Source organism: Gasterosteus aculeatus, chromosome Y (genome assembly GCF_964276395.1).
Source record: "Gasterosteus aculeatus chromosome Y, fGasAcu3.hap1.1, whole genome shotgun sequence".
Classification (NCBI taxonomy): Eukaryota; Metazoa; Chordata; class Actinopteri; order Perciformes; family Gasterosteidae; genus Gasterosteus; species Gasterosteus aculeatus.
The window spans coordinates 13088677-13114801 of NC_135709.1; the positions used below are offsets into that span (position 1 = coordinate 13088677).

The 26125-nt window shown below is 41.8% G+C and overlaps 1 protein-coding gene and 2 long non-coding RNA genes across 5 annotated transcripts; 2 read left to right on the forward strand and 1 right to left on the reverse strand.

Moving 5' to 3' along the window:
* Positions 1–10033: 10033 nt before the first annotated feature.
* On the forward strand, positions 10034–25882 carry LOC120812226 (nuclear transport factor 2-like). Of its 2 annotated transcripts, XM_040168048.2 has the most exons (6): positions 10034–10231; positions 11228–11349; positions 13476–13547; positions 13885–13983; positions 24932–25090; positions 25833–25882. In XM_040168048.2, the coding sequence occupies exons 2-5, from the start codon at positions 11251–11253 to the stop codon at positions 25043–25045; spliced, it is 384 nt and encodes a 127-aa protein (XP_040023982.1). In that variant the 5' UTR covers positions 10034–10231; positions 11228–11250; the 3' UTR covers positions 25046–25090; positions 25833–25882. The 2 variants fall into 2 exon arrangements, with proteins under 2 accessions (XP_040023982.1, XP_040023981.1); XM_040168047.2 differs by having other exon boundaries at positions 10113–10231; positions 24932–25882.
* Positions 15764–20341, forward strand: LOC144391202 (uncharacterized). 2 transcript variants are annotated; one of them, XR_013455091.1, is made up of 6 exons: positions 15764–15905; positions 15998–16089; positions 16658–16768; positions 17046–17312; positions 17452–17641; positions 20087–20341. It is a non-coding gene; the product is annotated as an uncharacterized LOC144391202 (long non-coding RNA). The 2 variants fall into 2 exon arrangements; XR_013455092.1 differs by lacking the exon at positions 20087–20341 and adding an exon at positions 19838–19973.
* Positions 18579–19454, reverse strand: LOC120812230 (uncharacterized). Its single transcript, XR_005710543.2, has 3 exons — positions 19323–19454; positions 18864–18971; positions 18579–18643 (listed from the first exon to the last, which is right to left on the reverse strand). It is a non-coding gene; the product is annotated as an uncharacterized LOC120812230 (long non-coding RNA).
* Positions 25883–26125: the final 243 nt, after the last annotated feature.

Here is a 26125-nt window from a genome sequence, read left to right on the forward strand (position 1 = left end):
CCAGTCGATGCTGGATTATCATTTTACCAGTCGATGCTGGATTATCATTTTACCAGTCGATGCTGGATTATCATTTTACCAGTCGATGCTGGATTATCATTTTACCAGTCGATGCTGGATTTTCCCGTATCCCAATCCTGTAGAGCAAGCTCCCCCCCCCCAATCTATTAAATCCTGCAATACCTAATTGTGAAGGACTTTATGCACAGAGAGGGGAAATGAAGAGAAGAGTCTTCTCTAAAGACGCCGTAATTATTGTGGGAAACCTAGTGGACAACATGCGCATCGTCACACCTCATGCGAACCCCCTAACCAATCCCATACGGGTCTACTTGTATGATTTTATCCTGCTGGTCTTTATGTCTCAGCAGACCAGTTCGCCGCCTGGATTTTTCTAACGCTCTAAGTGTGTACCTGAACGCACCAAACGCGCGTGTTTGGAATTTCTAAAAGCCGGCTCCCATTCGCATTCACTTTGCAAAAGTATGTCCCCATTGTTATTCAATATCAGCTTATTATATTCACCCAAGTCATTAATGTACTAGCCTTTAGTCTTTAGCATCTAAGGCCTTGCCTCATGGCCGACTGCCAGCACCACTCTAAATCTTCCTAAACCTACCTATCACAGAATTCATGAAAAAGGTTGTTTTACCTTGTTTGTACCCGTGGTACTTGCAGTCAAACCTCTCAGCAACGCCTTCCCCCAACGAGAGCCCCACGTTGGGCGCCAACTGTTAAGGTTTCGGAAGCTCTCGAGGGAGGCCTCACTCCTGGTTCTCGTCCCGGCCGGAAACGAGGACACGAATGAGTCAATTCGTTTAAATTCAAAAATCAAAAGTTATTTAATAACTGAACAACGTAATAGGGATTACAATTACAAAGTGAAATACTAAGCGAACAGTGGAATATTTCGCGAAATAGAGAATCCTCTGAGCAAGTCTGAAGTGATTATCAACGCGGCTGCAGGAGAAGTTCTAACAGTCTTTTCCCCGCCATGGTCCTTTGAAAACTCTTGAGGTGTGTCTTCCTTGGTGCATTTGAATGTCATTGGCCTCTTCTCCAAAGGGTCACCTCCTCCATTGTCCCTTCCACGTCGAGGTGTGAAGCTGCAGCTGTAACCTGAAACCTCACTGTACTAGCTGTCCCTCACATTCCAATGCACTCAATGTAGATACCGTGGCTTTATGCCTCAATGAGTGAATTTAACAAAGCATACATCGTTTAAGTCTTCATCTTATAACTAGTACACTTTCATTACAACAACCCATTATTAATGATCACCGCTCATCACACTTCATCATAAGATCCAAGACAGTTCATGTGGTTCAATTTTCAAGACATTTGCCTCAGTTGGCTGCCTTACATTAAGTTGTTCATTTTATTACCTGACAGGAGAAAAAACTCCCAAAAAACCCTTTTTGGGGATAAAATTGGGAGAAATCCATAAAGAACGGCAATTGGCATCCGTCCCCAGGTTTTAACATCACATTGTGACAGAATGTTAATGTGTACAGTGTTTATATGATTTAAATGACTATGAATTGTGTTTGATTGAAATTGCATTCACTTCATCTAACATGTTAATGTAATAACTATTATCTAACATCACACAAACTATAATTCTAACACTAAACATCATTACACGTACTACAATTCCATGACTAGGGGTGCACTTCTGGCTTAAATCCCTAACACTGACTGGGAGGAGACAATCGATCCGCTTGTTCTGAGCTCTGCCTCTACAGGGTTTCACAGAACTCACTTGATCAACAACCTTCACACAAATGAAATGTGCTTTGCAAACTCCTCCGACTCTTGGACTGCCGAATCCGAATAAGCCATTTACTCAAACTGTCACTGTAAAACGTTGTACTAACCTTAACCCTGCATCATTACTTCCTATTCCTGGGGATGGGGGGGACCACAACTGTTTGGCTGAGCTCCAAGCTCTGTGCACTCCTCGCCCTGACCTAGTGGACACTCCACTAACTAACAGCGACATGGTAATGTATGTGGATGGATCCGCCTCCCGCGATCCTCAGTCTGGTGAGGATCGTGTTGGTTTTGCTGTTGTTTCTGACTCTGGTGTGCTCTGTTCAGGTCCTCTGCCATGTCCCCTCTCAGCCCAGGCAGCTGAGCTCATCGCTCTGACCGAGGCCTGTAAACTGGCTAAGGGTAAGACAGTCACAGTTCACACTGACTCTCGCTCTGAGTTTGGTGTAGTACATGATTTTGGGATGCTGTGGAAACACAGGAGCTTCCTTAAATCGGACGGGAAGCCCATCCTACATCACACTCTCATTGCTGAACTGTTGGAATCCATCTTGCTACCCACAGCTATTGCTGTCTGTAAATGTGCAGCACACACGTCCAATACGGATGATGTATCACAGGGAAATGCTCGAGCAGATTCGGCTGCAAAAGCTGCTGCTCTGCTTCCGCTTCCCACTACCTGTGCTCTCATGTGCTCTGAGGAGTCAGTTCCCTCCTCTCTTACAGCGATGCAGTCACTCTCTACCCCTGATGAAAGACGGCTTTGGTCCACATATGGCTGTGTTTACACCAACGGTATCTGGACTGGACCCGAGGGCAAGCCGTGTTTACCTAAACACTATTTTGCTCATTATGCCAAGTTGACTCATGGGTTAGACCATGTGTCAAAAGGGGGAATGTTACGTGCACTTAATGAAACATGGTTTCCAAACAGGTTGCAGCCGCCCTCCCAAAACCAGCTGAAGGACCGCTCCACAAACTGAAACCTGGTGACTTTGTGGTGGTGAAAGACTTCAGAAGAAAGAACTGGAAAGCACGACGCTGGCAGGGACCATTCCAGATTCTCCTTGTCACCCAAACAGCTGTCAAAGTAGCTGAAAGGGCAACTTGGGTCCACGCATCCCATTGCAAGAAGGTTCCAGATCTAGTACCAACAGTGGGCTCAGGCGACCCTACCCCCACAACAAGTGTCAATCAACCGACACCACCGTTGCAGTGACCACGAACAGGTTCACAATGGGCAGTTGACTGACAGACACACAGTGCATTGTGATCTGTGTTGACTGTCTACAACGCGGATGCCTCACAAGAAAGAAGGTTGCCAGACTCCACATCCCAACGTGTACCTGCGGACCAAGACAAGAAGAAGAACACGGCCAGGACCCCTCCACATAAGTCGTTTGTGTCTCCACGGTTTTATTCATATTATTGCTTGCTTCAGTTTCATTATCTAAGTATATTTCTGTGATTCTGTAATCAGCTATCTAAAGAGTGGTTCTCCCTTATCATGGAGCGACAACGCCCATGGAGCCCCCTTAGACGACTGGGTGGAACTCGTGTAACCATGTGTTTATTTGCAAGTGTCACTTTGTTTGTGTTATCCATATTTTGTCCTCCACCAGAAACATTTAGACGACTTACGTGACCAACGCGACAACAAGACTCACTCTAACTTGACCGTTCGCAACCGCACCAAGCGAGCACTGACCCGCCGAGACAACTGGCTCGACAATGGGATAAACTCATTGAACAAATATTCTGCAAATATGTGGTGGCGCAATGCTCAACACGTAGCGACAAAAGAAAATACTTCAGACTGTTACGTATGTTCTTTCCTACCCATCAGCTCAAATCAACCACAGTTAACTGTAGCACCCCTGGGAAAGTCTGAAGGTTGTTTCTGCAGGCTCTCAAGTAGTGGGTGGTATCAGCCCGACAAAAACGTGTTTGTATTACGACAGACTATCTCCATGGGAGGAGAATAGTTCAGTCTGTTCACAACATCACGATATCAAACAGCACTCGGCTAACCAAACGGCTCCATTCACCCTCCGAGCTCAGGAAGGCCCAACACGTTTTCCCTTCTGCTATGCTCGGAATGGGACTCATTTAACAGACCCTGTTAAGTGTGACACGATGCTCATTGGGGGATTCTCCACGGGTGATTCAAATTGCAATTATGACAAATTCCCACCTTTCCGAAATGACTGCGCCAAAAACAATAATGTAAGCTTTTGCCAAGCCAAGGCCGCTGCAGAGAGGGCTGCAAATATGCCCGTTCATCTCCAAAAATGGTCATGTTCCGGCTGGGGTTTTACTGCATTACATCCGCAAGATTGTCCACTAAATGTTCATTGTTCCGTTTATCATTTCACTTTTCTCCCTGGTGAAAACGGGACTTATCCAGTGTCCAAAGGGTGGTGGCTGTGCAGCACCAGCCTCCGTGTGTCTCTCCCTCCTCAGTGGAGCGGAATATGTGCTCCCGTTCGCGTTACTGATCATACTTTTATTCTCACAGCTACAACAGTCACAAACAAACGATCCAGAAGGGCATTGGATACTGGGCTTGACCCGGAAGTCAATTTTGCACCGCACGACTCAGTCTGGGGCAGCAATGTGCCTGACGAGTTTAAGCACGGCAGTACATCAGCTAAAGTTTGGTGGGCACTGTTTCCATGGACAGGAGTAAGAAAAAACACGTTACGAATAGAAACAGTTGATTATCGTTTCAAAAGTTTTGTAAACATGACTCTAGCAGGCCTTAAGGGTATTCGCGAGGAAATGACTGCCATGCGTTTAATGATTATGCAGAACCTCATGGTACTAGACCAATTGACTGCTGCACAAGGAGGTGTTTGTGCTATCATAGGAGAATATTGCTGTACGTTTATCCCTGAAAATGACAAAGATGGAGGCATTATCCATCAGGCGATAACAAAATATGACGAAACTTCAGGAATCTATGGCAAAAGACGAATCTCCCTCCCCAGATTGGATCACAAGCCTGTGGTATTCATGGAAAGGAACATTAATACAAGTAACTATTATCCTTGGTGCTCTCTTCGTATTCATAATTTGCGGTATCCCATTGATCCGTTATACGATTTCCCAACTTTTTGCAAAACAAATGACTATGTACAGCCTGGTGCCACCTAACGACTCACCACCAAACTTGTTGACTCTGACAATAACCCCAACAGTGACTCTGACTCCCTTGACGACCTCAACACTTACGACCTCGATACATACGCATAGTGACATTTTTATATTCTCATGTTTCGGTGTTCATTCCTAGTGTTCTAAATTTTTGTTTCACACTTGCTTGCTAAATAACACGAGACATGGTCTCACAAACATGGTCTGACAAGGCGCAGCCCTGGCGAAGGCCAACCCCCACCGGAAACGCCTTCGACTTACTGCCGAGCACCCGAACACAGCTCTCGCTTTGGGCGTACAAGGATTGGATGGCCCCAAGCAAGGACCCCCTCACCCCGTACTCCCGCAGCACCTCCCACAGTTTCTCTCGGGGGACCCGGTCATACGCCTTCTCCAAGTCCACAAAACACATGTAGACTGGATGAGCATACTCCCAAGCCCCCTCTATGATCCTGGAAAGAGTGAAGAGCTGGTCCGTTGTTCCACGACCAAGACGAAAACCGCCTTGTTCCTCTTCAATCCTTGGTTCGACTATCGGCCGAACCCTCCTTTCCAGCACCTTAGAGTAGACTTTTTGAAGAGAGGTACCACCACCCCGGTCTGCCACTCTTTTGGCACTGTCCCAGACTTCCACGCAATGTTGAAGAGGCGTGTCATCCAAGACCCCCCAACACCCATTGCTTTTAGCATCTCTGGACGGATCTCATCAATCCCCGGGGCTTTGCCACTGCGGAGTTGTTTGACTACCTCAGTGACCTCCACCAGGCCAATTGACGATGATCCCTCCTCCGCCTCCAGCTCCGCCTCTACCAAAGAGGGCGTAGTAGTTGGATTCAGGAGTTCCTCAAAGTGTTCCTTCCACCCCCCGATAACCTCCCCACTCGCCGTCAACAGGGTCCCATCCTTACTGTACACAGCTTGGATGGTTCCCCGTTTCCCCCTCCTGAGGTGCCGAATGGTCTTCCAGAAGCACTTTGGTGCCGACCGAAAGTCCTTCTCCATAGTTACCCCAAACTCCTCCCACACTCGCTGCTTTGCCTCCATCACGGCAGAGGCTGCTGTCCTTCGAGCCTGTCGGTACATTGCAACTGCCTCCGGAGTCCCACCGGATATCATAACCCGGAAGGCGTCCTTCTTCAGTCGGACGGCTTCCCTGACCACCGGTGTCCACCACGGGGTTCGAGGGTTACCGCCCCTTGATGCACCTAAGACCTTGAGGCCACAACTTACTGCCTTACTTCAGCAATGGAGGTTTTGAACATACACCACTCTGGTTCAATTTCCCCTACCTCCACAGGAATGTGAGAGAAGCTCCGCCGGAGGTGTGAGTTGAAAATCTTTTGGACCGGGGCCTCCTCCAGACGTTCCCAGTTCACCCTCACTACACGCTTGGGTTTACCGGGTCTGTCCCGAGTCTTCCCCCATCCTCTGACCCAGCTCACACCCAGATGGTGATCAGTTGACAGCTCTGCCCCTCTTTACCCGAGTGTCCAGAACATGGGGCCTCAGATCAGACGCTACGATTACAAGATCGATCATAGATCTTTGGCCTAGGGTGCTCTGGTACCATGTACACTTATGAACATCCTTATGTTCGAACATGGTGTTTGTTATGGACAATCCGTGACTGGCACAGAAGTCCAGTAACAAACACCCGCTCGGGTTCAGATCAGAGAGGCCATTCCTCCCAATCACGCCTCTCCATCTCCCTCGTCACCCACGTGCTCATTGAAGTCTCCCAGTAGGACTATGGAGTCCCCTACTGGAGCCCCATGCAGGACTCCATCCAGGGTCTCCAAAAAGGCTGAATACTCTGAGCTGCTGTTTGGTGCATATGCACAGACAACAGTCAGAGTTTTCCCCGCCACCACCCGAAGGCGTAGGAAGGTGACTCTTTTGTCCACCGGGGTAAACTCCCATGTAGCAGCACTCAGCCGGGGACTTATGAGTACCCCCACACCCGCCTGGCGCCTCACACCATGGGCCACTCTGGAGTAGAATAGAGTCCATCCCCTATCCAGGAGTGTGGTTCCAGAGCCGAGGCTGTGCGTAGAGGTAAGCCCCACCAGAACCAAATGATAATGCTCCACCTCCCGCACAAGCTCCGGCTCCTTCCCCCCCAGAGAGGTTACGTTCCACGTCCCCAGAGCCAGCATCTGCCGCCCAGGTCTGTTCCGTCTAGACCCCCCACTGTCACTGCCACCCTTGTAGCAGCGCACCCGACCCCATCGGTTTCCTCCACAGGTGGTAAGCCCATGGGAAGTAGAGTCTTGGGCTGCCGCGTCACTCCTTCGGGCTGTGCCCGGCCGGGCTCCACGGTAAACCCGGCCACCAGACGCTCGCTGTCGGGCCCTCCATCTGGGCCTGGCTCCAAATGGGGGCCCCGGGCTTCCTCCGAGCCAGGTAACTCTTTCCCTATTCCGTTTTTTAATTTGGTCTTTTTGAACCTTAGAATGGGCATCGAACACTTTTTTCCTGTGATCATTTAACTTCGTTATGGTGATGATGTGTCAGTAAAGCTGCTTGCCAGGATAGCCGGCTAGTTAGCGGTGGGGAGTATGGTGGACGGACTGTTGGATGCAACGCCACCACACAGCCACCGGCCCAGTGCCAGTTTTCTGTGACCATGTAACATTAAAGCATGGTGGAACTATCCAGCTTGTAGGTTATCAGTCATCCAGCAATAGAAATGTGCTGCCCTATGCTGCGACGAGTGTGTGTGGTTGAACCATGACGTTGTTACCAGTGCTGTAGTGGTAAAATTAGAGGTGGGTAAACTCTGAATTTTGTGATCATACAGACCTCGACGCGATGCGAAGCAACGCAACACAAAGCGTTGCAACTCTGTAAGGCTGTCCTGGCTATATTGCATTATGTTATCAGTAAAAGTCATATACAATCAATGACAATGAATAAATGTGTTAGTAGTTTGTAGTTTATTACATTTAAGAAAACAGTAAAGAAAAGTATGTCAACACAACACAACAACACAATTGCAGATTAAGAACTATCTACATACGGAGTCTCCTTTTTACAGTAGTGCCCAGAGGGCCTCCTTGTCCTCCACGTCAGGTCCTGCCTTGCACAGAGGAGCCACTCTGTGCTTCTCCTCTCTCTATTCGACCTGGTGTTTCTCCTCTCCCTGTGCTCTCTGCATCATTGCCTATCACTGCCTGAAAAAATATGTTGAATTTAAGAGTTAACCAGTTAAGCAGCCTGTCAATTACACTGATAACATAAATTAAAGGAACACTCATGTAAATAGCCTATACAGCATGTTTTTTTCATATTGAGAACTGACTTGTTTTCTAATCTACGCGTCACCAGGCGTTTTTCTTGTCCTTTTACCGTGCACGACCGGCGAACACAGAGTGCGCGACTACTACCCCCCCCCCCCCCCCAGTTGGTCGTTCCGCCCGCAACGACTACTACCCCCCCGTCGGACCTTCTCGACTGGTCTGCGAAATATTGTCTGACATGAAACCGGTCCGTGAGGTAAAAAAGGTTGGGGACCACTGGGCTAATCCACAACGTATGTGTTTACACACCTCCTGGATCCTGATTGGTGTCGCTGCTGCAGCCGCAAGGCACTGATTGGATGGTCACAGACCGTAATACAGCGCAGATGAAAATGATTCAGAGTACGGCGTTTATATGTTTAACAATAGGAAACGTAGTCTTAGCTGTTTTAAAATTACACCAAGTTTATTTCGGATTATTCCAATGGAAGAATACAAGGCGCAGGGAACTTTGAGGTGCGTAAATGCCACTTAGAGGTGCGTAAACGCTCTTAATAGGTGCATAACGCTATTTCCAAAATTCGAGAGGTGCGTAAACGGCGTTTATGTGCGTTTACCCTCCACTACAGCCCTGGTTGTTAAATTAGATTTATTTATTTTGTAGCTTCCTAACGTTACTACACAAGTCCATTTAATAGTTACTGCGAAACGTCACCTTGGTGAGTCTGCGACGTTGCCATTAATAGGTTTAGTTTATATGGAAGTTATCTTGGTCGCAACAGCAACGATACACATAAAAATGGCCGCTTATCTGACCATCTTGCTACGTTAAATTGAATGAGGAGGAACCAAATCAATTCATCACACTTATTGGCTCACAGACTTTGAGGGACGTTTCTGCAAAGTCTACAAAGGTTTAGGGCTGTCCAATTGTAAAATGATTGGGTCTTTGAGGCCTCTCTCGGATATTTTGAGTAATTTATGACCACTTTCCTTATATTTTTGCAGACTCAATATGTGATGTCTTTGAAGTCCCTGAGTGTTCGGGGTGAAAGACATCATGAAGGACAGCGGGACGGGGTCAATGTGTGTTCTGCAACTATTCAATTTCTATGGTTTGTAGAGGTTAAAGCTGTATTTACATGGCTCTGTCAATGTGGAGTTTTGAGAGATTTTGTACGTCTGATCAGCCACACTTACCTGCATCAGACTGGCCAACCCGTCCAGTACTTTTGGATCTGATTCGTCATTGCCAGCATAACACGGCAAAAGTAAAGAGTACTGCAGTGAAGTGTCCCCCTTGAAATATTGTGAAATCTTAACAGTGTCTACTTGATTCATGTGATATACATTAAATTAATTAAAATGCCTCTTTTGGGAAAGTATTGAAGTAGAAGTATAGAGCCCAATTTAACATAGCCTTATGGACCACACGGCCCCCTCAACCCGTCCAATACATAGTTTTAAGTTAATTTAATGCAATGGTCTCTTAGTGTGCTATGTGAAGGTTAACAATGTGGATCTAAGAATGTGCAATTTCTGTGTAGTATAATAAATATAAATATTTAAAGAAAACAAAGAGCAAAATAAACTAAAATTATAACTGCCTTTGTTTCTCTTCCAGGACTGCCCTGTTTGAGGAGAAATTCATCATAACACATTTTGTTATGATGTTACTGAGTGGCTGAATAGTGATTTTCACGATCACATTTCATATCACAATAGTGTGACATCACTATTAGAATATCTTGCTAATTTTTATATAATCATATCACGAAAAGCAAATGTATGCAATAAGACATAGGTAAGATAATCAAATAAAGACAACTGTTCTGTTTTGCCTCACACCTTTAAAAAAACACACCATTACCGTGTAATCTTATTATCGATACAACCAATTCAAATATCTTAATTAGTAAGGCCTAGAAATTTCCAAAATGTAATAGACTACAATCCCCACAAGCCACCGGGACGAGTCCGGCTTTTGAACGCGTGACCCTGACTGCAAAGAGAAGCGGACACTTCACTTCACATCGTGAAGAAGGCCTCGGTGTTGGTTAGAGGTAAATTTATTTTAATTCTTTTTTAAGAAGCCGTCTTGAGGAACCCTTACTTGAAACATTTTCGAAAAAGAAAAAGTGATAGTTAAGTTTGACATTTGAACGAGTATAAGGTATTAGTCGGCTGTTCCCAACAGGTTTAGGGCAAGCGTTTGGTGGAGACGGGGTATTTTTAGCAACCAGGGAAATGGCGAACGTCAGACAGCCAGCGAGCTAACTCTTGGGAATAAACTGTATCCCCCGTCCAATATCAGCAGGCGGGGGGGCATGTTAAGTTTATATATTCTGCCTTTGCCAACACAGGCTAACGTTAGCAAACAAGACAGCTCACATGCTAGCAGCAGCAGGCTAGTTAGCTTACGTTAACTAGCCAAACGGCTAACGGATATTTCCCGTTTGATAACGTTCCGTAGCAAGCTTCTCTTCTTATGTTGAGCGGACCGTGTTGCTATTTGGATCTTTCATAAGATGCGATTGTAAATTAATCTTGAGAGTTGTCTGATCGTCCCCTCGATAACGGTGCACAACGTTAGATGTGTTGGAGCACATGACTCGTTCTGTCACTGTCACCCAACGTTAAGCTTTCACAGCAGCATTGCGGTGTGTTCAGTAAAACTGCTGAGGAAAGTAGTTCTAATGCTTGTTTTTTATATTGTGGTTGTACTCGCACGTTTTTGTGCTCTTTGAATAGTACAGTGTTTATTTGTTCAAACTTGTTATCGTTTTTTGTTGACCTTCTCAAGGAAGTAGTACGTTTTTATTTAAACGAAGTAGATTTAAGTCAGCTTAGTACGTATGTGTGATCAACAAAGGTTAGCTAAACAGTTTTCTAGTTTAGTACAGCATGAGGGTAAACATAATGTTTGAGAGTATTGCTACAATGTTATACAAGTACTCTTTACCTTGAAGCCTATCATGTATTTACATTGCATTGTGTTTGTAAATGGTTTATAGAATATAACACCCTTACACCCCTGTTGTGTCGCTCCATGTTCCCAGTGTGCGTTGCAGGGTGATTCAGGATGGTGGACCAGCCTCTGTGGGAGCAGATAGGATCCAGCTTTGTGCAGCACTACTATCAATTATTTGACTCGGACAGATCACAACTTGGAACCATATATGTGAGTGTGTCCGAACAATGTTTTGGTCCATTTATTAGACGTCACGCCAAAATGTAACAAGATCTTTAATTCAATTCAATTCATTTTATTTTATTTTGTATAGCCCAAAATCGCAAATTTGCCTCAGAGGGCTTTACAGTCTGTACACATACGACATCCTCTGTCCCGAAACCCACCATCGGCACAGGAAAAACTCCCCAAAAAATGAAAAAACCCTTCCAAGAGGGAAAAAAAGGGAAGAAACCTTAGGGAGAACGTCAGAGGAGGGATCCCTCTCCTGGGATGGACAGACTACAATGGATGCCATGTGCACAGAATGAACAATGTATAATACATTCAATTCCTATGACAGAAATGATTCAAGTAATTGTGAGTAGTAAGCCAGGCGCACACCAGGACCACTGCAGGGGCAACCACCATCAGATAGAACCATCATCAGATAGAACCACCATCCACAGAGGCCTGTTGGGAGGGAGAGCACAGAGACTTTAGGAGAGGGTAATGTTGGTTTATGAGTACAGTAATATGATTAATATCTAAAATAATTACAGCCACGGCGGACACGGCTGTACTAGGTGTGCAATGTAATTCAAGACCGAGTTTGCTTAAAATAGTGTTGTATGAGTTCTCACTTGATGAAGGAAAAATCATTGTGAATACCTTTAAACACAAAATCGATTTAACTAAGCAATTGTTTAGTTAAATCTATTATTCAATGTCTTGAAATGTTACCATCATTTTATAAGTTTATTATAAAATATATGTATAATTATAAATTATAAAGTTAGTTTCATCATTGTTGCAAGACCAAATGCCAAATTTCTCTTGTTCCAAATTCTGGCGTGTGGGACTTTAAAAAGTGCAAAAAACTGTCTTTGCAATTTGACTTGAGTGAACACACTAAACGAGCAATGCTGGACTGTTTTACAGGACAAAAAAATGAATCATTAAAATATTATTTATCTAATATTTCTTAGGATATACATAATAAATAAATCTTTTAAAATCTATTAAAAGTGAACTTTTTGTTTTGTTTTTTTATATTTAAAATATGTATTTAAAACTGGTCAAATAAAATAAATAAGGCCACTACTGGCCTCACACCGAGCAACTTTTGAAGCAATTTCACTTTAGCAGACAAATTTCCAAATACAGTGTTTTGCTAGAGTTGTTACCAAACTGGTTGGTTTAAGGTGGTCATACAAGTAATTCTGATTGCTCTAAAGTCAGTCTTCTTGTCTTGTGGTTCTGATTAAAATAAGTTTTGATGTTTATTTTATTTTTAGTCAACAACCAAACGGTGTGCTCTCTTAGACCTTTTTATAAGAGGGCTTGGGAGTGTTTATTATGCCCATTGTATCCACGGTCAAGGGTGTCTCTGTGCAAACCTACTGCCTGTTTCTGGTGCAATATTGTAGGACGGGTTCCCACACTGTTTAGAAAAGTGCTGGTCCATACAATTACTCCAAGCAGCATTCCTGGGAGTCAAATCACAAGCTATTATATTTGTATGTATTTTTGTCTTTTCGCTGATGGTCTGAATCGGTGGCTAAATTGGTTGCTAGTCACTCTTTGGCGTTCGGTAACCAGGTCTGATGAACTTGGTGAACATGAACTCCCATTCCATGTCTTTTTTTCTCGTAGTCTATTTCCACCAGGTGCAGGCAGGGAGAATCCCACAAGAAATCTAGTTGTGGGCTCTCTGGTCTTTAGAAAATCATGATGAGAAGTAGTGTGACTAATGACACATTGTCTTAAAATTTGAACGATTAACCAGACTAGGAAGTTGTCTTACACCACAGTGCTCCACTTATTGACCAAGATCGCCACTAATTAAACCACAAAATCAGATTATTTTCTGAGTGTCAGTTGGAATTTGTCCAAAGCGAATGGTGAAGGAAAGTGTTTAATATATATATATATATATATATATATATATATATATATTTTTTTTTCAGTTTCACACATCAAATTGTCTTGACAAGCCACTACCACTTGAGTTTTTATGTCATTTTTGGTATAGCTTTTTTTAAAAATGTTTTTTTGACTATTATTGTAAAAAGCATCAGTTGCAACTGATTAACCCCCTCCCCCCCATCCTCACCTCTCTCACTTGCTCTGCACAGATTGACGAGTCATGCCTCACATGGGAAGGACAGCAGTTCCAGGGGAAAAAGGCAATCGTTGGGAAACTCAATGTGAGTTTATTTGCTAACATATTATGAATACGGGGCAAACATGTTTAACAGGGAGCCCAACTGAGAAACACGCTGGCAAGTGCAACCAAGAAACTGTATCTAATAATGTAGGTAATTGGACAACCATTTACATGCACATCTGCACTTATCTAAAATCTGTGTAAATTTGGATGCTGCGACTATTTTGCGGTTGTAAAAGCCCCACTGTGAATTTCTGTTGAGGATTATTATTCATGATTATTTTAAGTATATGAAACTAGTTGTAAATAAGTTAATTTTTTATACTAACTGTATTCCTTCTGTTTTGTTTCTTCTCCTTTTTCTGTCTGTGTGCCAGAGTCTACCCTTCCCAAAAATAGTGCATAGTATAACAGTGCAGGACCACCAGCCAACACCAGACTGCAACATCTTGAGTATGGTAGTAGGACAGTTAAAAGTAAGTAACACCATCATTCACTCCTTGTTTTAAAGCATCTCCTATTACAGCCAAATCGTTCGACGTTAAAGCCAATGTATGGAAGTAAATCTGTGTCATCGGATTTTGAAAGAAAAAGGTGATTGAATTTCTAGCACTGAATATTTATGCATTGAAATCATGTATCTGAATGTTTTTCAACATTAAAATATTCAACTGCAAATAATTAAACGTTAAAATATTCAACTGCAAAAAATTCAACCGCAAAAAATTCAATGCAAAAATTCAACCTCAAAAATATCAACCGCAAAAATTCAATTGCAAGAAATTCAACCGCAACATCTGGGAACCCAAGGAAGAGCAATCGATTCTAGATTCAAGATCGGGAGCGTGCGTCAAGCAAAAGAAGCGAGCGCCCCAATACAACTTTGGCTGTCGGCTAGCATGATGATCGGATTTTAGCCATGTCTGTTAACAATGGGGCTTCGGTGAGTGTTTTAACTTTAACTTTATGCCATCAGTGTGGTTTGTGTAAGACTGTGTAAGACTCAGTAATAGACAGCTAACATTTGTACATTAACAGCCAGTTGTAACTCTATTATATGCCATCAGTGTAGTTTGTGTCTGTAAGATTCAGTACTAGACAGCTAACATTTGTACATTAACAGACTGTATAGGACATGAACTAAGCGGAAGTTAAACGAGATGACGTTCGGTTGTTGTTTTTTCAAGCTCTCAGTATGATGTCATATATTATATAGTATCATAAAAAACCCACCAAAAGCACGAAAATATCAGACATATACACATTTTAGTGTGACAACGGTTTATTGTCCCATACGACCTTACAGTTGTGAAGCAGAGATTGTGATCTGTCACTGAATTTTTAAAAAGTTCTTAAAGACAGTTGAGTAGAAGTTATGATACTAGTTTGACTTTACAGAAAGCAGTTTTAAATAAGCACAAATTAATGAGGTTTCGGTTTAACGAGTAATGTGTTAACTAGTCACTCAGCATGCATCGTGGTAACCTTAAAGTTACTTTCAGCTGATGGAAAAATGAACAGAACAGCCTTCAGTTTGACTTAAATGAATGCAGATTTCAGCTGTAGAAGTATGTAAGTTAGTAATCATTACTATAGATTATAGACTGGTCTTACAGTAATGGTTTTGTTTATCTATTGGTAGTTTACATGACATAACATTTTTTTCTCTTTCCTGTTAGAAAGACTTCGCTCTCAATTGGAAAATATTTTGGGACGCATGCCTCTAAATCTGGACTTCTTAGAGTTCACTTGCACACAAGAATTTGTGTTTTTAAATTCTGTATCCTCTCATGTAGCTGTTTGTCCAGCAATTTTAGATGCACTTACTCAGTTGCACAGTCTTATAAACATAGAAAAAGAAAAAGTAAGCAACATATTGCATTTGTGCAGTTTGAGGAAGGACCAGCTGGGAGATAACGAATAGCCATATCCCCAGACTACCCATGCAACCTTCTTGAACTTAATCTGTTTGTCCTCTGTATTGCTAAACCCATGGGGATTTCCAGAAGCACTGTGTACCGGCGCATGGCTGAGTATAATCTAAGGGTGCAGTATAACCGTGTCAGAGCTTCCACGCACCGTGTTGACACCACTGGTGTCTTCTCCCGTATGCTCCATTTAGGATGCATTGCTCGACGGACCTACTCATTTCCAGGACCCCAGTCTTTAATTCGTATTGATACAAACCATCAATTGATACGCTAATTCTTTTCAAGTAATGTTTTTGAAAAAATGCAAATGAATTAAGAGTATGTTAGCTCTTAAGCAAAGTTATTCAGTTCTGAGCGTTAACACTATTTCTTACTTATAGTACGTTCTATACAGTTGACAAATTCAGCATTTTTCTTGCAGCTACAACATTGTTATCTATGGTGGGATTGACGGTTTTTCCCGCAAGGTAAGCACAGTTGTCAGGACAAAGTGTACAGATTTTTACAATCATTAAATAGTTAAGCGTCTCATAGTGATGTAATGGCATTTGTGCTGCAGATAATGTATCTTGGTGTCGCTTCCAACAACTTAGCATCAACTACCCTGCCTTTCTTCCAAGAATCTGTTGAGAAGTTTGGGTTTCCTCTCAGGTAAATTTATGTTTTTAACTAGGATTTGTTTTTTACCGAACAAAATTTTAAAGTACTTGTGCCATGATTTTCCCTCTCCTCACCACCTTCTATTGTGCCCTATGAGTGGTTTATAGGCCGACATGTTTTAAACTATTTAAATGAAGTAATGGAAGTATAGTAAGATACTGTATTATGAAAACATAATTTAAAAGTTTTGAAGATTCATTGGTAAGAATGTACGAGAACCTTGAATAAAAGTTCAGTAAGAGATACCAAACCACTACTTTTACTGCAATACTTTAACTATATATAGCTTAGACTATTTGTAGTAGGCTTTTCATGCTGGACTTATACTTTAATGCAGTACTTTTACATTGCTGTTCTTTTACTTAAGTAAAGGATCTGAATACATATTCAACCACTGAGTGCAACACAGTGACCCACACAACTAACTTTAAAGTCATTCTTTTCAGTTTTATACAGATGCTTCAACCACTCTTGTTACACTGCTTTAATAACCAACCAATATCCGGTCATCAATATTACATGTACTATATACCTTTTTGAAATTTTTTGTCTATCTTAGGGTACGTGGTGATCAGGGGGTGGAAAACGTGGACGTTGCTCGACTCATGTTTACAGTTTGTGGCACTGGAAGGAGCAGCTTTATATCTGGGAAGAGTGTTCACAACCAACGGTTTGTTTCCCAGAATAGATACTGCTATGTAAGCTCCACCTCACATTTGGGTGCAATGACATACAGTATGTATACAACAAGATCTAATTTTCGAAGATATTTTATGCATACACACAAAATAAAGAAAGGTTGAATCGGTTGGACTATATTTCCAAAATGAATATATTTCTGTGCACTTGTCTTAAAAGAAACCTCAGTGATGTTTCCTGTTTATTCTGGGATTGAAGTAAATTTTCTATATTACTTTAAAATGTTTGTCAATTGAATAATTTTCCAGGATTGAGCGGCTGTGGAGAGACTTGTGGGTAGCTGTAACAAGCGTCTAGTACGATGTTCTCCACTACCTTGAAGAAGAGGGCTTCCTCAGCATCGACAACGCTACACACCTCTTCTTCTGCCACTTTGTGTTCCTCCCATGCCTGCAGGATGACCTCAATACTTTTCGCAGTGGTTGGGACAATCATTCGATAAGAGCTGAGAGCCAGATGACCCCTAACCAGTTGTGGGTGCACATCACCCAATTCCTGGGCCAGATAACACAGAGGTATGTGCAAAGTATAATGTGATTTTAATAAGTAATGTGGTTCACATGTGTAAGCAATGAAATTAGAAGCCAAATCTGAAAATGTGCCTACTGTTTATCCAGATAATACTGCATAAAATTCTAAATTGTTCTGTTGTAGGATATGGACATTCCAGAAATCGAGTGGGAAAACAGTGGACTTCCCCATGATGACCACTCAAGCATCATTGTCCCAGATGCAGATTGCCCACTGACTGATGAACAAATGACATCTTTAGGAGATGCAGTTAACCCAAGAGCTGCATCCCAGTCCTTTGGCTGTGATATTTACGTTGCTACTGTTCAGTTCGGTGAGCAATTTCTTTCTCTGTAAAAGAACTGAATTGAGAGTTGCACAGAGACATAAACCCACACTCAAATAAACCAAATGGATGTTGTCAAAGCTTTGATGTGAACACTGATTTAGAGAAGAAACCCTTAATGGCTGGGCTTCACTAGCCACTAAAGACTGAGTCAGCAAGAGAAAGAGAATTACCTCTGCAACCGTACCTCCACAAATCAAAGAAAAAGAAATCAAAGTAATATCTTGTAATATCTTGTATCCTGTGTTAATTGACACAAGATACATGTAGCACATACTGTACCTGCTGAACCCTCCCCCAATCCACCACATAATCAAATCCAACACAAGCAGTTTTCATTTTTGTGCTGTAAGGAAACGAGGAGTTTTGAGCTGTTAAAAAGGAAACAAGATACAAAAGATTCAGAATGACTTAGCTATAGTATTAAGCTCTAAACTATTTTAGACTCTCAAAAGGTATTTGAATTGTCACATTTCATTTCATCCTAGATATTTTATGCTGTTATTTGTTGCTTGTACACCAGAGTTTTATGTGAATGCTGAAAATTGAAATTTATTTTGTAATACAGCTGAAGAAGATTTCAAGTCTTTGCAGTAACAGTGAAACCAGTACAGTCATGTCCACATAACTCCTATAATTAATTATTTAATTATTTATTTCAGTGCAGAGATTGTTTACAGTGAACATCCATATTTGTTGCATAACAGTCAACATTTTGAACAGCCAACAAACAAAGTTAGATCAACATTTAGTACAAGATCAAATCTAGTCTCTCACACCAGGCCAAATCCTGTTTGGCAAGAGCAAATACAGGCCTGAATATCACTTTGAAAAGATTGATAATCATTGTAATGTCCTGGGATGCTCAACATCTCAAACAGGTGGAGGCTGTGGGGTATCTGCCCATGACCACCTCTACGGAGGGGCTCGTTGGGAGAATCTCCCACCCGGTCCAGAATTTGACCAGATTGGTCAATTCAGTTGGTGTTGCTATGGAGGAGATAAAAAAACAATGAAACAAATCAAATGACCAAAAAAATCTAATTTGACTTTACTATCATCAGGATAAATAGCAGAGTCTGGCACTAACAGCTTACACTCAATGGAAGAGAAGAGCAACCCGCAATGTGAAGTTAACGTTGAACATTTAAACAGCCAAGTAGCCAAATTATATTCTAATAGCACTTTCAAATGTATTTTGTAAACCTACCATTCACAATGAACTGTCGAAGATAGCCTGTCATGCAGCATCTGGTGTCAACTGAATAGTCGTCGTCATCATCTTCATTCTCACGGATGTGATTCGCTGAAGAAGTACCTGCATTGAAAATAACATGGGAGAGCATTGAATCATTTTTCTATTAAGGGTTACCACACATTTGTCCCAGTGAATTTTCAAAACTTTTCCATGAAATTTAAATAATTATGACTAATTTATGACTTTTCCATGAGTTCCATCATTGTATCACTTTTGTAGGACCTTGATGATACATTACTAGTCAGTACTTTTGGAAAGGTCGACGATGTATGAACACATAAATAACAAGAACAATATTGTCCATGGACTATAATAGATGCTGACGAGGTATGAACTGTAATTATTAGTAATTGACAATGACATAGTAAGAAAAAATACAAACATTACAAGATCAGAAAAAAAATTTTTTACCTCAGGGCTGATATTCCCAGCTCCCTCTTTTGGGAGAAGCAAGGCCCCCGTGTCAGGTCGTTGGGTCAGCACTGTCCACATTGGGGTTTCTTTAAGACCTCGTCGAAACTGTTTTATTTGTCTTGTGACACGGCCAATCACCTGTTAATAGTAACATGGCAAAGGGGATATCCAATAAGATTACTCGTCTTAAAGCAATCTCAGCGTAAAAGATTAGAAAAAGATTATTTTCAAGAAAATACTAACATTTAAATAAATTTGTTATGTTTATATCCACTAGTGATTGGAGTAATATGATACTGTCCTTCTGCATTTGCATTTATTACTGACCATCCACTAACTTTAAGGTTTCCAGGAAAATAATTTGTCATACATTTGACATCATCAACCATGTTTCCTCCACTCAGATGACAAAAACACACAAACTTGTAACTTTTGAAAGCAAACATTTCTTAAACTTTCACTCACAGCATGGATTAGAAGCTTCTCAAAAATCCATCTCCTGTTCTTCTCAGTAAGGGATGGGAGGTCCCAGGCATAGGCCAATTCCTGGACACTCCCTGCATCCCTCTCTGACAGTGTGGATTCCCTTTCAAGCTTTAAGACAAGAGGCAGTTGAGTAATGCCAGGTGCTATGTGCACTTATAAAAAGTACTGAATATAACACATTATACATATTACTGGCATTTGAGCTTTTATACAATCAAGATAATAGAATCAACTTTAATTACACATACAAGCCTGATTGTTTCTCTTATGTCCAGGTCTGGACAATCCTCCAGTGTAATTGTGGCAGTTTCAGGACTACCACCAAGTAGAACATGGACAATAGCAGGGCTGAGTCCAGACAGGCATGGTCCTCCATGAAGGAAAGAGTGGCCTACCATTCTCCCAGCCACCACATGTCACTTTCAACCAGAAAATGAGAGGCTGAGGGGACCAAATGTCCAGGCTCTCCTTCAAAAAGCTGTGTAACATTGGTGTTTGCTGTTGAAGACATTAAAAACATTAAAAAACAATAACGTGGTTTGTATAATCTGTGATGGACTGGAGACTCCAGTTCTCTACGGTACAGGCATTAAACATTTGGTAGAATCCTTCGAACTTTCAGGATACAGCAAACCAACTAAGATGATACAGTTGTATAGTTGTTATTTAAAAGAATATTGACTATAATGGTGGAAATCTTTAATATACTTAAAGTAAACATTAAACAACAAACGACATTAACGAGGAGACCATACATCTAACATACATACCAAAACTGATGCAAAATCCAGCCTTCAGCTTTTCCATGCATGTTGAGAAGAAAAAGCGAGTTACACCCTGGCCAACAGCAGTATCTCCTGTAACACAAGTTATGGTTTGACAGAATACATTTCAAGGAAAAACTTGAAATAATTTTTTTGACAACTGAAAATTGAATATTGGAGCAACCTTCAAGTCTGCTCACATTAAGTTGCTTGTAAAAGGAGATAAGGGCCATGTCCTGTTCAGCCAGACTTCTTCTTATGTCCATGCTGAGAAGTAAGGCACTCTCCATTTTATGAATACGGAGACAGTTGTCTACACACTGAGATATGGCCTTGGAAGGGTCACTGACAGTTAACCACCCTAATAAGAAAAAATAAAAATAAATGTTGTTGTTTCATTATTTATGCTTGACTGTAAAGATAGCAAAAAAAATAATCAATAGAAAGTATATTCAAACAAAAAGTAAAAGACATTAGGCCCTACTTTGGCATAAACAGTCTAATAGTAGCAACATAAATGTACAATTACATAAATGAATATGTGAGTAAATAATGGTGTGCTATGAAGATTTTGCTAAGACTGCTTTTTCTGTAAACAATTAAAAACAAAACAAACCACCCAGAGTAGGCCATTCTACATGCTCATTTTTATCGCACTGTAACAATGTTACCTTCTTAAACTGTACTATGCCACTGATGACCCTAAGCATTATCACCTACCATCTCTATCTGCTGCACAAGTTCCAGATGGTCCAGGTATTGCTGTTTGCTCTTCCTCACTGACAGTACTTTCATGCCTCACTTGATTTCCTGCTCTAGCCACATAAAACTATTTTTGTGTTACACAAAGAGTAAGACAATTGCCATTAAGAGAAAACACATGAAAAGATAAATGGATACCTTTCCCCGCAGGCTGAAGAGTGTACCTCAATAAAATCAGTGGCAAACATTTCTGCGCAGACAGGACACTCCTGCATATCTGCTGCTGAGAAATGGAAGTTACAAGAAAGAACAATGATATTTTGAAAGAAAAGATTTCTTTATTCATTTTATGAATGCTATGTAATATGCTAACATTAGCTAACGCTAATCTTAAACAAATAATTTTGACATTTTCTCTCTTCAGGCTCACCGCTATCCACATTAGTCAGGTTATCGTCAACATCAATTACATCACAAGACTAAATGCGTTCTGTCAGGAGTGGAAGGGGAACTGCTGCTCCACACTTCTGACAAATGGCTTTTGGCATGCTCCTGAATGCTTCATGATTGAGTGGCAGGGGATTTGTGTTAAGTTCTTCTTGAATTGGGGCTATGAACAGATTTTTAGCGCAACGACCTATAGCCTTCAAGACCCTGCCTGAATAGCCACTATCTTCAGGAGGCACAACACAGAGTTTTCGGCTTCCCCATCCAGCTGTGGAAAACATTGCAGATGGAAATTAGATTGGAAACTTTCAACAGTGTATTGGATATATAATATATATTTAATTTAAGTCAAAGTAACTAGGCTTTTTGTGTGACTACAGTATAAACTGAAGAAGCCACCTGTCTATTTTACTTGACTGTTTCAAATACAGTTATTACAAGTTAACACTTTGTAGTTTTGTTTTTGTCTTGCAGTGAGACTCCTAATAAATGTTTTCCCCTGAATTCAACATAGACAGTCTTAATAACAAATGTACTTGATATGAGTTAAGAGAATTTTGTTAAAGTTTTATTCGGGAACCATCTGTAATTAATATGAATTAATCAAATCAACAGTCTTCATTGCATAATGTGCAGTTAGCTGCTGCACATGTACTTTTTATACGAATGAGCAACACAAACAAACAAACACACAAACTTGTGTTGGCCTACCTGATGCTTTATAAAGCAACCATCCACCAGTAACATTCCCCGGTTTTGGAAATAGAACTTTGAGGGCATCACATAACTGTAAGAAAAAATTATACAAGTGTATTCAACCATAACACTCTGAAAAGGGGATAGCTTGATTAGATCAAATGGCAACATCAAAATCCATGCAATTGTTTTTTCTATAAATACAATTTGTGGTGCTGTTATTAGGGCTGTGTCCCCAACTCAGAATGTTCCCAGTCCAATCGGATCTGAAAGGCTATAAAGTGCATTGGAGTTGGATATTTGGCCTTCTGTCTATAGGAAAATGTTGGAAAACAGGTTAGGTGTACGCCCTTCAGGGTGATCTTTGAAAACTCTGTTTTGACTGTGTTTGTGCTTACGTGTGAAACAAAGGTTTATTTCAATTCTTACAGATTATGATTAACAGGTTATAACTTTAAAGCACTAGAAGTAACCCATAGTTTTCTCCATTTCACTTGAGCAAACAAAATAACTTCTTTAATGTAATATATATATTAATGCATATAAACATACAAGCTAGACTAAATAACTAATTGCATGTTACTACCTCTTCATGTGTTGTGCTCTCATCTACATGAGTGGTTCTACGGCCCAACCCGGCCTGCATATGGAGTATTTGCTCCTGCTCTTTTGGAGTTCTTTCATACGGCTTTGGCAGCAAATAGAAAGCCACTTCAAGCGGTTTTGCTCTCTTGGCAGGAACAAGATTTGCTGCAGGAAAGCGCCTCTTTCCTCTGGCCTTGGTAAACTTAGCTGGGAAGGACCTGTAGAAAACAAGTTTTTTCTTACTACATTAAAAGGTTGACAAAAAGGCTCTTGCATGATAGATGTACATTTTTCTTTACCTGGTCATTTCCATTTGAACTGAGGGTCTTTCTGGCTTCACGCCCCCGCCTCTGTTCTCTGCCGGATTGGATCCGAAAATATACATTAAGCCTAATCATCAACATGTATAGAATGAATAAGTAAAAGCAAGCCATATGTACATGAATTGCAGTTTAATACAAAACCTCATATCTTGATTGGTGTCATCGGCCTCCCGGTGTCTCTCAGAAGAGGTTACTAAGTTTAATAATCGCCTTGCTGACTCAACGATATCTTCCTGACTAACGTTACCCTGTAATCACAAATACAGCACAGAAAAAACCCCGTAGGAAGGATATTACAAATCAGTAGTACAAGTATAATATACATGATTTTAAGATAATCAGACAGGCAATATCCTTTGTACTAAGTTTGACTAAAGCAGAATCATATCCAGCATGAGCTTAGCGGCCAGGGCATTCTTCTGATAATTGATCCATGCTGTAGGTGGTACGGGCCACCTTACCCAGGATATAGTCAGAGTTCTCATAGCCCGGTTACCAGCTTCACGCACGTGGTTACCAGACCAAGAGAACTCCATCAGTATCCCGCTTATTCCTGCACGTACTGTCGGAGTTATGCGTCTGCATGTGCTCCGCTAAAGCCGCCGCCCCCCTACCCCCCCTCCCACTACGCCGCAGCGGGTCATATGCGCTCTACAAGCGCGTTCCTGGTTTCAAAACTCCGCCAATCACTCCTAATAGCATGTCGAAGCATCACAGCATCATTAACTTAATTCAAAACTAGAAGAAAATGCGTATTCGGACCAGCTGTACGCTCTCGTTTAACTTCCGCTTAGTTCATGTCCTATACAGTCTGTTAATGTACAAATGTTAGCTGTCTATTACTGAACTATTGCTATTACTCTATCAGCCCCATTGTTAACGGACATGGCTAAAATCCGATCATCATGCTAGCCGACAGCCGAAGTTGTAGTGGTTGCTTGACGCACGCTCCCGATCTTGAATCTCTAATCGATTGCTCTTCCTTGGGTTCCCTGAAGTTGCGGTTGAATTTTTTGCGGTTGAATTTTTGCAGTTGAATTTTTTGAGGTTGAATTTTTGCATTGAATTTTTTGCGGTAGAATTTTTTGCGGTTGAATTATTTGCAGTTGAATTTTTTGCAGTTGAATATTTGAACGTTAAATTATTTGCGGTTGAATTTTTTGCAGTTGAATATTTTAACGTTGAAAAAAATTCAGATACATGATTTTATTGCATAAATATTCAGTGCCAGAAATTCAATCACCTTTTTCTTTCAAAATCCGATGACACAGATTACATACCAAAGTGTTACTGTATATATTTAATTTACTGTAGAACGGTAAAAGCAGGGTCTCATTTCTAAAGCGCAATACGATACAGACTGATGGAACACTTGTGCCAAAACTTTTGTTTTGGAGTAAACCAGCTAGCATCAACTCGCTAGCAGCTCTTACTTCCTCTGGGTAAGGAGCGCCTGAGTGACCTTATTGCTCTTAGACTCCCTCACTTTGCAAGGAAGGAATCACACGTCTGTTTCTCCACAACTAGTCTGACTTTGATGTGTGCAACTGATCTGGAGCTGCTGACGGTGCCCTGATCTCCTGCATGTTCTCTGCGTTCGTAGGTAGACGACGACCCCGTCATGGGTTTCCATCAGAGTTTCCTCCTGAAGAACATTAACAGTGCGTGGGTGTGCACCAATGACATGTTCAGGCTGGCCATTCACAACTTTGGATAACTCCCCGCTCTGGTGGGCAGGGGCGCCCCTAGTGGAGGACACCACGTGAGTGAAGCACGGAGGGAGGGGGGAAGGAGGAGTGTGGGATGGAGAGAAGAGGGGACACTCGCCTCTCCCTTCTGCCATCTCATTTACGCCTGCTTGACTCTCGCAAACACCGGATTCTAGTTGTCAATCACTGAACCTCATCCAGGTGGGTTTACAGACCACCCAGCCAGTAGAACTGCGATTTGTTCCCTCGCTGCGAGCCATCCAACCAACCAATCATGAAGCCCTGGTCTGCCACTTCGCTGATCTGCATGACGCCGGGAGCCCCCCCCCCCACCATCCCAATATCTACACTCATGACACCAGAGAGACAAACAGCCGACCAACGCTGTTTACTCAAGCCGCGCTCCTCTCTCCACCCTCTTCTAAAATCAGCCACATTCTACTCTGCCGTTAACTCTACCGCAATCGAATCCCTTCTGTTAGCACTGTTTGCTGACTGGTTTGTAGATCCACGTTCTGGTTCAGAGACGGCTCCATCGTGTCCGACTTCTTGTGTTATGTTTTTAGATTCCACTCGTGTGATGCCTTGGTGTGTTCAATTGAGTTTCATCTTCTTTTACAAGATTCTTACACTTTGCTGTGATTCACTCTCATGCCTGGCTTTGCTTTCGCAAACCAAAGAGTCAAGGAGTACAAAGTGTGACCGCACTGTGTGATTGGCTCCTGAAGATTATGCTCTCTCTCTCTCTCCCCCTTTCTCGCTCGCTCTCTCGATGTGTCTTTCTCTCTCACACAGACATGGACTGCAGCCATGATAGACAATAAAACCTGGACTTTTTTTCTTAACGGTGTGGCCTTTTCAATCCGTATTTTTCTCTTTGCTTGATTGTAATGGTTCCCTTTCATATTACATTTGGGGGACATTACTGCAGAGCATCAGCCGGCATAATACCCATCATAGTGCGTTAATATTTAATGTGATAAGTTGATCTGCAGTTAAATAAATAGTTGAGGCCTTAGTATTTGGATTCTGACACAATTTTTCTAAATTTGTTTTATGCAACTCCCAATGATTTGAACTGAATCAGT

Bases quoted from the DNA above. Each gene is read 5' to 3' on its own strand.
- LOC120812226 (XM_040168048.2), top strand. From the start codon at position 11,251: ATGGTGGACCAGCCTCTGTGGGAGCAGATAGGATCCAGCTTTGTGCAG. The intron at 13,548-13,884 runs GTGAGTTTATTT...TCTGTGTGCCAG, and splicing joins CAATCGTTGGGAAACTCAAT to AGTCTACCCTTCCCAAAAAT. The intron at 13,984-24,931 runs GTAAGTAACACC...CTGCGTTCGTAG, and splicing joins TGGTAGTAGGACAGTTAAAA to GTAGACGACGACCCCGTCAT.